This window comes from Loxodonta africana, chromosome 19 (assembly GCF_030014295.1).
Source record: "Loxodonta africana isolate mLoxAfr1 chromosome 19, mLoxAfr1.hap2, whole genome shotgun sequence".
Taxonomy (NCBI): Eukaryota; Metazoa; Chordata; class Mammalia; order Proboscidea; family Elephantidae; genus Loxodonta; species Loxodonta africana.
The window spans coordinates 62,769,948-62,785,109 of NC_087360.1; the positions used below are offsets into that span (position 1 = coordinate 62,769,948).

Below are 15,162 nucleotides of genomic sequence, written 5' to 3' on the forward strand. Positions count from 1 at the left end.
TCCCCAGACCTTCTGTTAGCCCAAGACGGGAACCATTCCTAAAGCCAACTCTTCAGACAGGGATTGGACTGGACTATGGGATAGAACATGATACTGGTGAGGAATGAGCATCTTGGTTCAAGTAGACACAAGAGACTATGTGGACAGCTCCTGTCTAGGTGGGAGATGAGAGGGCAGAGGGGGTCAGAAGCTGGCCGAATGGACGCAAAAATAGAGTGGAAAGGAGGAGTGTGCTGTCTCATTAGAGGGAGAGCAACTAGGAGTATATAGCAAGGTGTATATAAATTTTTGTATGAGACTGATGATCTGTAAACTTTTGCTTAAAGCACAATAAAAATTTAAAAAAAAAAAAAAAAGACCCTCAACAAGATAAATTGACATAGTTGCTTCAACAGTGGGCTCACACATAGCAATGATTGCAAGGATGGCGCAGGACTGGGCAGTGTTTTATTCTGTTGTCTGTAGGGTTGCTACGAGTCTAAACTGACTCGATGGCACCTAACAATAATAGTTACCTTATCAACCTCCTTCAAATAAAATTGCAAATGTAATAACAAGAGTTAAAATTTATTCTTATGTCAAAAGAGGGAGAGGGGACTGAATTTCCAGTTAAGATATCTGTTGAATTTCCCGTAATAGTGAGATTTCAATCATTATGCATAATTTGTTGCTTTCAGACCTTTGTCATACAGGCAGCAGCCAAGAATTAGACCTACGGGATGAAACTAAACTACTTCACTCCTTCCTCTTAGTCCTCAGGCTGCTTAGTGCAGTGGCTTTCCCACAGCTCTGCCCAGCCCAGGCTTCTTGCAGATACTGAGATCTTTTCCTGTTACTGCTGGTACCTCCTTCTTCTGTTATATATTTCAGAGTAAGTCCCCGCTCATAATTTTATCTTTAAAAGTTTCTTCTGATACACGTGAAGAGTATGCTTCTTAGTTGGTGTAGATATATGAGACTAAGTGGGTAGCCTCTGACCAGAGGCAAGATGAGAAAGCAGAACGGGAAAGGAGCTGGTTGAATAAAAAATGGACATGGGAAATTCGGGGTGGAAAGGGTAAGTGTGCTGTCATATTACTGGGATAGCAACTGGGTTCATATAACAATGTGTCTAAATTTCTGTATGAGAAATTGAGCTGTAAACTTTCACCTAAAGCACAATTTTAAAAAAAACTCAAGGAATTTCCTGGAGACTGCTTTGGAGCCGTGGCGGCACAGTGGTTAAAAGTTGTGGCTGCTAACAAAAAGGTTGGCAGTTTGAATCCACCAGCCACTCCTTGGAAACCCTACCGGGCAGTTCTACTTTGTCCGGTAGGGTCACTATGAGTCAGAATCAACTCGAGGGCCTCAGGTTTGTTTTGGTTTTGAGACGGCTTAAAGGGAGAAAAATAAATAAGGAAGACCTTCTAAAGCCTCTTTCCTGGCCATCTTTATTCTGATATGGTTGAGTATGGTGGCTTATCTCTTACTCTGCCAGCTGTTCTTTTTTCCCCTTCCTTGGCCCTTGACCTTAGATTGCACACTCTTAGCTACGTTTAAACCACTGTATCTTCTTTCTCCCTCCCCTGCTCTGATAAACTCCTAGCAGCCCTATATACTGAGTAGAGCAGACACCCTCGTATTGTGCACTGTAGAAGGCTTCTCAGGGAAGCCATGTCAGGGCAAATCCTAGAGGTATTCTGCAGAAAGGAAGAAGACTGGAAAGTGGCCTCATGCTCCTCATACATGTGTGGGCGGCAAAGGGTCAGCCAGCAGGTACAGCAGGCACACCAGGCAGAGGATGACTGGTGCAGCTATTGTGGGAGTTCCCAACCTCTAGTCCCCAATTCCATATGCAGCACTGCACACACTGCACAGCACGATGAGCTCTGGTACCTGGAAAGAAATACTAGAGGATAGGCAGTTAATGGAGCACTTCCCTACTCCCTGCCAAAAAAGTACATGTATGTGTATATATGAAAATGCTGGTCATGTAGTGGTTAAGAGATATGGCTGCTAACCAAAAAGGTCAGCAGTTCAAATCCACTAGGCACCCCTTGGAGACCCTATGGGGCAATTCTACCCTGTCCTCTAGGAGTCACTTGAGTCGGAATGGACGGCAGTGCATTTTTTGTGTACGTATCAGTCTGTACACACAAATAGATGTGCATATCTGTGGGATTATCCTCACTGTCCAGGTAATGATGCATTTTCTTACCTTTCAAAAGACATGCTACAAGGTGAGCTCCATCCAACACCCTTTTCTGTTAGTACCCAGCATTAACAGTGAGAAAGAAAAAGGTGTTCTGGTTGTAGGTGTTGCGGGCCAGTTCCCTAATGCTGAACCAACCCTCCAGCTTCAAACACTGGGAAAACTAAAAACAGTTCTGCTCAATAGAGGAAGAGTAGCAGGAGAGAGTGTTGTCTGAGTTAGCACCTCAGAGCTAATGGGAGCAGAGCAGGAATGTCATCTGTGATACGCACAAGCTCACAGGCACGCTTGCTCTACCGATGCCCCTGACTTCTACAGAGGGCACCCACCCCGTTATCGTCACTGTGTTCAGTCACAGAGAGGTAAGGTTTTTGCCTGTGAGACTGCAACATGATGAACTTAGTTTAAACCCGGGTTGCAATCTACCAGGTCTATAATCTAGTGGATTATAACCAGCATTTAAGAATAGAAAATAGTGCATCACCTGTAATAACGCTAGGTCGTGTGTGAAACTTGTTTTATGTGTGTCAATACTGGCAATGTAAAATACAGTTATGACTCTGGGTAGCTGTCAGAAACGTTGGAAAAACTTTGCCTTAGTTTGTGGTAAATCATTATATACTTAGTGGAACTACGAAAGAAAAGTACATGTCCATTCCCATATCTTTTATCTCAACCCCTGGTCATCACCTGTGCTCTGACGGGGCTGGAATTTGCTGTTCTCTATTTTAAAAAGGAAACCCTGGAGGCGTAGTGGTTAAGTGCTATGGCTGCTAACCAAGAGGTCAGCAGTTCAAATCCACCAGGCACCCCTTGGGAACTCTGTGGTGCAGTTCTACTCTGTCCTTTAGGGTCACTCTGAGTCAGAATCGACTCGACGACAGTGGGTTTGGTTTGGGTTTTACTTAACACAAGGAGCCCTGGTGGTGCAGTGGTTAAATCCTAGACCGCTAACCAAAAGGTTGCCAGTTGGAACCCACCAGCCACTCCACGGAAGAAAAGTGTGACTGTCTGCTTCTGTGAAGATTTAAAGCCTTAATGAAATGTATATTTTAAAAAAAAAGGATTTGAAGCCTGGAGAACCCTAGGGGGTAGTTCTACCCTGTCCTATGGGTTCACTATGAGTCAGAATCCACTCAATGGCAATGGGTTTGGTTTTTGGTTTGGTACTTAGTGCACACTTCCCCTGGATATCTGCATGAATCCTTCCCTCACCATCTTCAGAACACTGCACATGTCAGCTTCTCTCAGTGTCTTTAAAATAGCACCCTTCTCCCTGCCCCCTCCACTTATTCCCCTTTCCAGCTTGATTTCTCACCATAGCAAGTATCATCTCACATAATCTTGTTACTGTCTACTCCCCTCCCCCAGCAGAATGTGAACACTAAAGGACAGGAGATCTTTGTTTTGTTCACTCTTGTATCCCCCAACATCTAAAATAGTGTCTGGCATGTATCTTGACTGAGTGAGTGGAGGGTGAAAGCAGGAAGCGAGTACAGCTGGTGAACCAAGATGCTTCAGAGATTGGTAGGGCCAAAAGCTGAGGACAGCTGGACCCAGAGAGTAACCAAGAGTGGTTTAATTAGTAGAGATTCTTGTATTGAATATGGAGATGTTCCCCTACGGGAAGCCTTCCATGTAGACCATAGGCCCTGGGGTGTGAAGTTTGGAGATAATTGGTACCCCGGGGAACATGGAGTTGGGGTGGGGGCACTTGTCAGTTGCTGGAAGTAAACAGATAACTCTTCTGCTGTTCTGCTAACAAACTCCAGGCAGAGCTGGGCGGCAGTCCAGAGGTCCCCTGGGTAAAGGGAGCAAGAGATTGCTTCATGGGTGTTTGATTTGACCTACCAAGTAGGTCTTATAGCCACCTAAGTGGCCCAAGATTTAAGAAAAAAAAAAGTTCCTATCTTCCTCCCAAGTTCTTCTTGTCTGAGAAAACCGGAAAACCAACCCTAGAAAGCAGAGCGTACCTGCTGCTCTCCTGTCGCAAAGGTCTGTCTGGGTCATCCACCTTGGCTAGAACTCCCCTACCTATCTAATCCTGGGGCTCTGCTAGGGCTCTTTGGAAGCAGAGGATAAAATCAGGTCCTTTTTTTTTTTTTTTCTCTCCTGCAAACACTTACTGCTTTGCCTCTCTCATCTCTCAGCCTCCTATTTTCTACCCATTCTCCTTTTTTTCCCCTAACTCCAGCCACTCAGCAGCAACTGCTGCCACTTGGCCAGACCCAGGGGTAGAAAATGGCCTTAATCGTTGTTGCGTTGGAAACGTAGAGCCTTGAGTGGTGTCAGGGGCTAGGTAGCAAGACCAGGCCATTAGGAAGAGAGGGCTCAATGCTGGTATATTTAAAGGCCAATAACCCAGAATGCCTGGGAATCTATAAGACAATTTTTTCTAGTCAAGTTCATGGAGGGATAATTTACATACAGTAAAATTCATCCTTTTTATGTACAGTTCTATGAGTTCTAATAACTACATATAGTTATGTAACCACCATCACAATCAAGATATAGAATATTTCTGTCACCACCACCCCCACTTCAGCTACCACATTTTTTTTTTTTTTTTATCTCCTCTTTCCTCCCCAGCTCCTGGCAGCCACTGATCTGTTTCCTGGCCCTATAGTTTATGTTGGCAACTAACTCATGAGCAGGTTAAATAAAACATCTGGAAGGTTCAATTCGGCCCACCTGCCAATTTGCTCTTCTGGTTTAGGCTATAATAAAATACTGAAAGCTTTATGTTCCCTGCCAATCCCTGAGGCAACGACACCCAAAGGCTGGCTTACCTGCTTGAAATAGCAGGTGAAGGGGAAGACAAGGAGACCAAGCATAATTTAGCTGAGTAAGTCACCTGTCCCCCTAAAGTTTGTCAAGTGCTTACTATATGCCTTTGAGAGGCAACTATCAGCCCCATTTTTCAGAGACAGACATGAGATTTGAAAAGGTTATGCAGTATAACCAAGAGCAGACTCTGGAGCTAGACTGCCTGATTTTGCATCCTGGTGTCTTCACTTGCTAGCTCTCTGAACTTGGTCAAGTTACTTAACCTCTCAGTGCCTCAGTTTTCTCACCTATAAAACAGGCATAATGATAGTACCTACTTCTGGGGTTGGTGTGAGGATTAAATGAGTGAATACATGGAAAGAGCTTAGAATAGTGCCTGGCACAGAATGGGTGCTCAAAATTAGCTATTATAATCTGCTGAGCTGAATCTCCAATACTGTCCCAGACTCTTGGGATATACTGGGATGTATTCCATACACTCAATGAATTTATACTTGAACAATCTCTTTGTACAAATACTTATGAAATAATGGTGACCAACTCAGATTGTGGAATTGAGTGCTAAATTACATCGTATATATACTGTTATATAAAAAGAGATGTAATCCATGATTATCTCAAGCCTGATGAGAAATCTCAATGGATTTCTGCCGCCTTCTCAACAACTATGGGAAACACCATTCTTTTAATATTAAGTATATACCCAGGGAGTAGTCAAGGGCTTGCCTTCACCTCCAGCCTGGCCACCCTTCAGGGATGGAAGAAAACCAGTATTTATTGAGAGTCTACAAAGTGCCAGCTTCTACGCTTTTCAATCATTTATTACTCATTTATTCAGTATTAACAGCCACTGTGCTAAGCCCTGGGGATTCAAAAACCAAATATGGGAAGGGTTCCCCGTCCTTATGGAGACATGTAAAAACGGGGGGAGGACAACCGTGTTACTGATACTGTGGTTAATATTTGTAAAGGAGGCCCAGAGGGAAAGAATTAAATTCTTAGAGTAGGGTGAGGTGGGGCACAAGGGCCTTTGATGAGAGCTAATACCGTGAGCTTCCTTGAATGTTCAGAACATCTGCATGGGGCAGACTGCAGGCAGGCATGTCGGGGTATGTTGCACGCTCCTGGAGAAGAAAGCCAGGTGAGAATTTGGCTGAGTGCTAAGAAATCTGGACTTTATCTTGTGGCCTCTTCATGTATTGTTACAGCACCGAGAGGGTTTAAAAATCAAAAAACTTACCTCTGAAGTTTAGGTTGAAGAAGTGAGCAGCTCACAAATCATAAAGTAAGTGGTGGGACCAGGGTTGGAGGTCTGCTGGAGTACAAAACCTCTGCTTTCTGCACTCCAGTCCACAGCTTCCCACACTACCGGTTCAGTAAACCAGAAGACAGGTCCTCTTGCCCAGTGATCACCTCCTCTGAGCCAAGGCCCGGACAAGTTCAAGATTCCCCTGCTCAACTCTATACCCTCAGCCTCCTAGGAATCTGTCGAGGATTTTCCCATTCCCACCCTGACCTCTGCTTCTCCCATTCCCACCCTGACCTGCTCTCTGCAGCCTTCACCTCTCACCCCACCCTACAGGCATTCTGTGGCACCCGCAGCCACACTGAACAAAGCTCCCCCAGACAGCCCACTTTCAGCCTCAGAGCCCTGCCTTCCCCATTGCTGTTGGCCATTCATTCTACCTGAAATACTCTCACCCCATCCTCCACCCCCCACCATAAACCTGGTTAACTCGGAGTTGCACTTTCAGACTCAGCTCAAATGTCACTTCCTCCCAGAGCCTTCCACAACACTATTTCCTCCCTCTCCCTGTGGAATAATGTGTTCATCCTCTGTACTTCCATGACTCCCCGTCTGCTCTACAGTTGTCCAGACTGGTTATGGCTTATTTTTCCTCATAATTGTGTAGCTCTATAGCGGACACTTAATAAAAGATTGTTGAATGTATGAATGAATGAATGGAGTCCCCTTTCCTGCTCTCAAAGCCCTGCCTCCTTCCCTGATCACTGGGGCCTTCCCTCCAGCACTCGACACGGCCTGAGCCAGGTCTCTGGTTATCCCTGCTTCTGGTCTGTGTCCATCTAGCTTCTTCCATTGGGGGTTCTGCCCTCATCAAACAGCAGAGCCAGATACAGATGACTTCCAGAACCAGAGGAAATTCTGAGCTCTCTCCCGACCTTACTGCTTAGAGGGACAGTGAGGGTTAACTAGTTATTTAGTTTAGAAAGGATGAGGAAGAGAAGAAGGGAGCCTTGGCCCCTTGGGGAGGTCATCCAGCACACCCTGCCTGAGCCAAGAGCCGCCTTCTGACATCAGCAAAAGCCTAGGCCCTCAGTCCTCTGGTTTCCCCTCCTCCCCTCTCAGAATGGCCATAATTCACAGGATGGCAACAGCAAGGCCTTGAACATTATCTGCGTGACCTGTCACGTAATAACCGCTTCCCCACCACTACACTGAGGGCAGGCACACGTGTGCACGAGGACGCACGTGTCCCAAGTACACACATAAGGAGAAGCCTGGGTCACTGGTACTCCAGCCTTCTCAGCATCCCCTTTACACCTTCTGTTTCTTTGTTTCTGAGAGCCAGAGGGCCCAGGCAAAGGCTAGAAACGCCCAACAGACACCAAGGCTCAGCCTCAGTGCTGTCTTCTCGGGGGACGCTGAGAGGGCTGGAAGCAGTGCCTACAGGCAGGTTTCCTGCATCTGAAGATGCACCTGCACCCCAAGCTGAGGAGGAGCAAGAGTCTGCTCTGTGCCCCACCTGGAGCTGAGTGCTTGGCCAGGGGTGGGGGCTTCAAAGGGGAATTGGACATGATGCCTGACTCTGGGAGATAATCCCATAGGACAGACAAGCAGAGACACACAAACTGTTAAATCAGGACCAACATATACCCCTCTTGGTACCAACAATAAGGGTGTGAGTCAGAGGAATAAGACATTCCAGAAGGTTGGGGTGGTCAAGAAAGGCCTCACAAAGGAAGAGGCCCCTCAGTGGGCCTTGAGGACCAGGCAGGGCCTGCAGGCAGCTGCTGCTCTGAAAGGTGGCCAGGACTAAGGGCTGTCTGGGTTGCAGACCCCTCCCACTGTTTCACCAGGGTTGAGATGGGCTGTGGTCCTCTCCCTCTTCCATGTGGGCTCTAGGCACAGGCCCTGTCCCTCTCATCCTCTCTGGAGTGAGGGAGAGAGTGAAAGCAGGTGGGGCTTGCTACTGCTCCCTATATTCAGCCTTCCCCCTGCCTCTGGGCAGTGGCGACAGGACACAACACACACACACAGAGCCAGGGCTAGGGAAAATCTACATTGCCAGGTGAGTCTGGCTTAAAAGCAACCTCAAGGTCATCCCTAAATGGAAAAGATTTTGCCAACAGCACCGTGCACCTAGAAAAGGGTCTTCCTCTCTGTGCTTGGATGACTCTTTGTGGTTAATTGCAGAGGAGACTCGGCTGCTTGAGAGAAGGTCTGCTTAGCAACACAGGACCCCCAAAGCGCAAAGACTGGGGTGAGCACCCAATACCCTGTCTTTTCAACCTTTCTGCACCTGCCAAGCCCCATGTTACTGCTAGGCCAGCCTAGGCACCTCAGGGAGTGTGAAGATGGGCGCAGGGAGCAGCTGAGGCCCAGGTCCCCACTCCCTACTTCCCTGTCCAGTTCTATCCTATGCTTTGCGAGCGTACAGGGCTGAAGCCTCACTCAACCCTGAGTTCTCATCACCCTCATTCCAATACAAACCTCTAAGATGGAGCCACTAAGAACTGACTCAGAACAGGGCTTCAGTAAATGTCTGTAGAGTGGATAAGTAAGCAAATGGACAGTTAACAGATGAAGTATCCAGGGGCCTGAGGAGGAATCGTGAAGAAGACTGAAGGTCACAGGACTTGGGTTGCCTCCACCCTGCCACTGACCATCTGTTGGACCTTAAACAAGTCACTTCCACTCCAATGCCTGCATCCATAAGAACAGAGGCTCTAAGAACTCTCCTAGGGCAGTGGTTCTCTAAGTGCAGTCCACAGGATCACTGAAAAACCAAACCTGTTGCCGTCGAGTCGATTCCGACTCATAGTGACCCTATAGGACAGAGGAGAGCTGCCCCATAGAGTTTCCAAAGAGCACCTGGCGGATTTGAACTGCCAACCTTAGGTTAGCAGCCGTAGCACTTAACCACACGACCAGAGTTTCCACAGGATCACTAGCAACTGGGAATTTTTTGTTTTAAAATGCATTATTTCTGAGCCTCAATTCTAGGCCTATTAAATCTGGACTTGATTTGGTTTTCAGAGGATGAGGGTTAGAAATTCGCATGTAACAGTAAGCACCCCAGGTGCTACTTGGAAACCACAGTAGGAGGACGTAAGCTCTCTTCTGCACTGCCTTGATCTCAAGGCTGCTTTTTCTCCGCCCTCCACCCTCCAGGTCTGGCACCAACCTCTCCACTCCTTTCTGCTTCCAGCCCCCTCGTGCTCTCCGCAAACAGCCAAAGCAGCAGTGTGAGGCAATCCTTCCATCCTTGACCCCTTCCTTTGCACAGTGAGTGATGGCTTTTTTATCTCCTGGTGATGAAGCACAGCCTTCAGCTGGAGGCATTTAAGACCCAGAGCCCACAGGGACCCAGCCACAGCTGCAGGACCACAGGTAGACCTTGATAGGCTCAGGGCAGAAGAAGCACCCTTGAGAGCAGAGGCTAAAGCAGCGGCAGCTGCAGCAGCAGGAGCACCACTACCGCATCTACCCAGCTTCCGGGAAACAATGCTACTAGCCACGTTTAAGCTGTGTGCTGGGATCTCTTACAAACACGTCCTCAACATGAAGGGTGAGTTCCGTGAGGTAGTAGGCTTTTTGGGTGGTGACGAGGAGCTCTCAATGTGATTTAGTGGGAAAAGTACTGAACTAGGTAGGAGTCAGGCCACCCAGGTTCTGATCCCAGCGGTGTCTCTTATTGGGTGAGCCCAGGTAAGTTCCTTCCCTTCTGGGCCTGTTTTCCCATCTGAAGAATTGGGCTGAATTCTAAGATGCCTACAACCCTTCCAGATTCCATCATTTCTGGTCTCCCCTCCAAGGCTCCAGTCTTTCTTGAACTATTCCTGACTTTGCTAGAGGTGGCTGGTACCAGGGGTACCGGGAACATCTGGGCCACAGCAGTGAAGGCGGAAATGAGTTTGACTTCAACAAGCAGCATCAGCAAGCTTGAGGCATGGGCAGAGGAGAGAGAAGGGGAGGAGAAGGAAAAGACATCAGAATATCAAGATGAGAGAAAGTGGGGGGTGGGACAGGGAAGTCATCATTGCACAGTCACGAAGAGACAGAAACCAGTTACTAAATGCCACTTTTGTAGAGCTAATCAGGACCCCAAGGTCATTTCAGCCAACCCCCTGTTGCCATCTAAACAAGTCCTTTCCAAACACATTGGGTTGAATTAACTACCATTTAGATAGAAGCCATGCTTGGAAGACCTGCACCCAGCAGTTGGGTTGTTCTCACTGAAGCCAACAAGACCTACCTAACCTGTCCAATGCCACACTGAGCATTTTACTCACACAAGGGACCCTTTACTCATGCATGGGACCCTAGCTTTGTGTGGACAAAGTTCTCTTCGTTTTGGGGTGGGGAGACTCAATCTGACTTGTGGAGCAGCACCTGCCTCCAGCAGGATCAGGTCCCACCACCCAGGTGGAAGGCAGACTTCCAGGCCCAGAGGCAGCCTGGTGTAGTGTAAAGAGCAACGAACTGGGAATTGGAGACCGGGCTCTAGTTCAGGCTCTCTGCTAGGAATCCGTGTGTTCCTGAGCAAGTTATTCCCCTCTCCGGGGACTGTTTGCTCATCTGTGACAAGATAGCGGGTGGAATGGTCCTTTTCTAACCATTTCCTGCTCCTGGGAACACTTTCTTTCCCTCCCTGCAGGCCTCAGGCACCAAGCAGTGCTGACCATTGGCCAGGAGCTGAACCGGAGGGCACTGGGGGGCCCAACCCCTAGTGCATGGATTAACCAGGTCCGTCGTCGGAGCTCTCTGCTTGGTAAGTACGGAAGCCGCGGGCTTCGGCCAGGCTCAGGGGGCTCCCTGGGTACTGAGGTTGGATATGTGGCTCCAGCCTCTCCCCGCCTGCCCCACACCTTTCCCTTTCCCATTCACTCTATTTTGGGAGGTTGGGAATAGAGTTGCTCAAGGCCAGATCCCTTCCCTCCCTGTCAAGTGTTTCGCTTGACCTGCAGTCTAGACCCTACAGCTTTGATCTTGGTTCTTCAGAGGAAAGATGAGAACCAGAGATCAAAGGAATGAAAACTGGTGGGAGGATGGAGGTATTGAAGGAAGCTCTGTCTCCTCGGCCATGTACCCAGGTTCGCGGCTGGAAGACAGTCTCTACAGTGACCAGGAGATGGCCTACATCCGGCAGGGAGAGGAAGCCATGCAGAAGGCCTTGGGCATCCTCAGCAACCAGGAAGGCTGGAAGAAGGAGAACCAGCAGGTAATGGCAAGGGTGGAGAAGCCTACAGCTCCTCATTGTTCCACTGGCATCAAGGCCAGCTAAGGTCCCTGCTCTTCTGATTCCTCCCTTGTGTAGCAGTTGTCAGGCACCAGCAGTTAACTTGAGAACTCTTTTCCCAAGAATACGTCCCCAGACAACACCTCCCAACCCCATCAAAGGTATCTGGAGGCTCTGGTTTGAGAAACACTGTTGCTGGAGCCTTAGCGACCCTCCAAATACACTGTGCACCCATTCAGTAGAGACCATGCCATGGGGACTGTGTATTAGAGGCCTTGTCATTCCTGGGTCAGCAAGGCCACAGCACCAAGACACAGGGTCTGTTCTGATCAGCTCACTGTGTGGCTGCACAGTGCAGGGGTGGCCTGGGCTCTGCCCTGCAACAGGGCTGGACCAGAACACAGAGGTAGTCCAAGGCATTCTGGGGTTCTCTGCTCCTGAGAACTCCACCAACTGGCACTGGGAGCCACTAAAAAGGCCCTTGTTAAAGGCCAGTGGTTCTATTACAGGAGACTCTGTGGCTTTATGTTCAGTAAAAGCTTACATGCTGCCCATTACCCAAAGTTCAGGTAAAACCTCTCGTTCCCCAAGTTCTCAGGGTAACGGAGGTAACAGACTACTAGTGTGAGAGTCAAGAAACTTGGGATCTAGGTCTGTTACTGCTCTTGGTTGAGGGACCTGAGCAAATTACTGAACATTCTGGGTCTCACATCCTTCTTGTATGAAATGATATTGAACTAAAAAATCTCTAAAATTTCATCCAACATTCTCCGTATTCAATTACCTGGTTGTAGACAAGCCTTTTCCCTCTCCCAGCTTTGTCTCTCAGGACCTTTAAGCTTCTGAAGTCAAATAAGGGTCTTTTGAGTTGGACTTACCCAAACCGCAAACAAAAAGTTCTGGGTCAGGTAGGTAACCTCTTTGTCTTCAGCAGACATATGAAGCTTATGGCAGGAAAGATAACATACTCTATCTTAATGGGAAATAGTCCCAGGTTTCCTCATACTTAGCTTGGAGTTTTTGCTCTTCCCCTCCCTCCTACCTTGCCTGGTATTGTCTATAGGCCCTAGGCTAGAAATTTTTTTCCCTAACCTTTATCTTGGGGCTCCTTTTGGTCTCTGACAGGCAAACGGAGACACAGTGCTGAGTAAAGTGGTCCCAGACGTGGGCAAGGTATTTCGGCTGGAGGTGGTGGTAGACCAGCCCATGGAGAGGCTCTATGAAGAGCTTGTGGACCGCATGGAGGCAATGGGGGAGTGGAACCCCAATGTCAAGGAGATCAAGGTGAGGAGAGCCCAGGTGTGTCCGGCACGGACCCAGGGGACCCTAGTCTGAAAGGCAGGCCAAAGAAGCCACCCCATTCTGTAGGTGGTGCCTTAGCCCAATACTGGCTAAGTAATGGCTCTGGTTCCCTTGTGGACTGGTAGGTTCTGCAGAAGATTGGAAAAGATACAGTCATCACCCATGAGTTGGCTGCAGAATCTGCAGGAAACCTCGTGGGGCCCCGTGATTTTGTGAGTGTGCGATGTGCCAAGCGCCGAGGCTCCACCTGTGTGTTGGCTGGCATGGCCACACACTTCGGGGAGATGCCTGAGCAGAAAGGAGTCATCAGGTAATACTGGCAGCAGGCTCAAAGTTCCCTTCTAACATAGGCGCCTGGGCATACACCCACCAAGTGTGTGATGGTCTGAATTCCCACCTCCAAGAAACTGATCCTTGGTCTCCACCCTCAAAGGGCCGTTTACGAAGGAAGCAGATTCTCATTTTCCAAAGCAGGGGATGAAGACAGGATTGGCTCCACCACAGACAGCAAGTTTGTTCTGAACCTCCCAGAAAGTTTAAGGATCTTAATAATTTTCTAAGGCGAGGGCAGGGCTGACGTTCACAGGATATGCTCAGGTCCAGCTGGGCTTCCAATTAAAATCTTGAAATAACTGATTCCACTTTGAACATAGCTGCTACCTGAGTGTTCCAAGGGCCCAGCCACCAGCCTGGACCCTTTCCCTCACCTTCCCATGATCTAATAACCACAAGGCACAGTAGGGGATTTCTGGGCTCCTGCTCCACTACAACCAGCAGCTGTTCTGATGAGCTGGTAACCATGTTAACATGTTAAATATCATCTTTGGCAAAGGATACTTCTCTGATGACATCTGGGATCAGACAAGGTGCTCTAGAAACACGGCTAGTATAACTAGTCAGCCTAAAAGAGAACTCTGAATTGTCTTCTTGACACTATCTCTCTTCATTTGTCAGAGGTGAGCATGGTCCCACCTGCATGGTGCTTCATCCCCTAGCTGGAAGTCCTTCAAAGACCAAACTCACTTGGCTACTCAGCATTGACCTCAAGGTAAGGGGTATGGGAGGTGGCTCAGTGGGTGGGTGGTAGTGAAGGAAGAGACTTGAGTGATGGTCTGGTTGACATTCCACCATCTTACAAACCTGCATGGCTCCCTCTTACCTCTCACATCAAATTCCCACTCTAGTTATCATTTTACACAAGGAAACTTATGCCCAGAAATCTTAAGTGTGAGAGGGGAAGCAAGTTGTCCAGGGTCATACAACTGGGAAAACACAGGTTTGAAATTTGTCTTGACTGCAAATCCTGTGCTTCTGACATTGCCATAACAACAAGGTGGCAATGCAGTCCTCCAGCCCTTGACCCTGGTCAACCCTGGTTGCACCTATAAAGAGAACTGGAAGACCAAGTCCCAAGCAACCCATGTTTGTGATGGGGGCAGAGGGGCCTAGAGTAGACTATTACCCAAACATGACCAAACTATCTTCTACTCCAGGGGTGGCTGCCAAAGACTATCATCAACCAGGTCCTATCACAAACCCAGATGGATTTTGCCAACCATCTGCGACACCATCTGGACTCCAACCTGGCCTCTGAAGCCAGGTGTTAAAGACCAGCCTGCTGCTCTTAGCTGTTCCTAGCTATGTCAACATGCATGCTCAAGAAAAATCCCTGCTAGAAGCTTGCAAGTTTCAGATCGTCATCTGAGTACAGTGGGATGGGGTTGCAATGCTTAGAGTATGATACTAGGATTCAGCTTGGTAAAATACAAGCACAAAGAAAATAGGGGTGAGGCTCCTGGACAAAGAGGAAGAGCCTTCTTACTTCATTCTTTGGTCAGCTGAGAAATGAAGGCTAAGTCTCTCAAAATATTTGTAAAACTTTCTTCTGGGTCCTTATCTGCCCATCTAAAAACATCTTAAAATGCTACTGGCCAGTGTGAGTGTGGGAAATGCTAAGAGCAGAGACTGGGGCCTCATGCATTATAGGTTCAAGAACATTCCCTGCTGGCAGTGTCAGGGCGAAGCAGGGCTTACAAAAGGGGCTCCAGTTGCGTGGACAACTCCCTCTGGAGGTACCTTCCAGAAATCCACTGCAAGGTTTTTCAATGGAAAAAATAAAAAGCTAATTAGTAGACTCGTTCCCTACTTCTTCTAAGACCACTACTCAGAAGAAAGAATCATAACTAACAGAAAAACATTCATCTGAACCTATTTTAAAATTCTACTCTTAAAAAAAAAAATCTATTCTAGTAAACTGCAACTTCATACTAGAAGAGTTCCGGACAAAGAAAAACTAAACCAGTTCCTCTAGCTCATTAAAAGGAAACAAACTACTGGAGGTTTGTGCCATCCAATTGTTCAGAATCTGTTATCAGAATCTTTTATTAAGAATTTAATTTC

The 15,162-nt window shown here is 47.8% G+C and overlaps 1 protein-coding gene across 1 annotated transcript; it reads left to right on the top strand.

The window, feature by feature from the left end:
- The first annotated feature begins 493 nt into the window (after positions 1–493).
- Positions 494–15,119, top strand: STAR (steroidogenic acute regulatory protein). Its single transcript, XM_003412534.3, has 8 exons — positions 494–871; positions 9,393–9,789; positions 10,879–10,992; positions 11,315–11,442; positions 12,586–12,744; positions 12,888–13,072; positions 13,717–13,810; positions 14,256–15,119. The coding sequence occupies exons 2-8, from the start codon at positions 9,726–9,728 to the stop codon at positions 14,367–14,369; spliced, it is 858 nt and encodes a 285-aa protein (XP_003412582.1). The 5' UTR covers positions 494–871; positions 9,393–9,725; the 3' UTR covers positions 14,370–15,119.
- Positions 15,120–15,162: the final 43 nt, after the last annotated feature.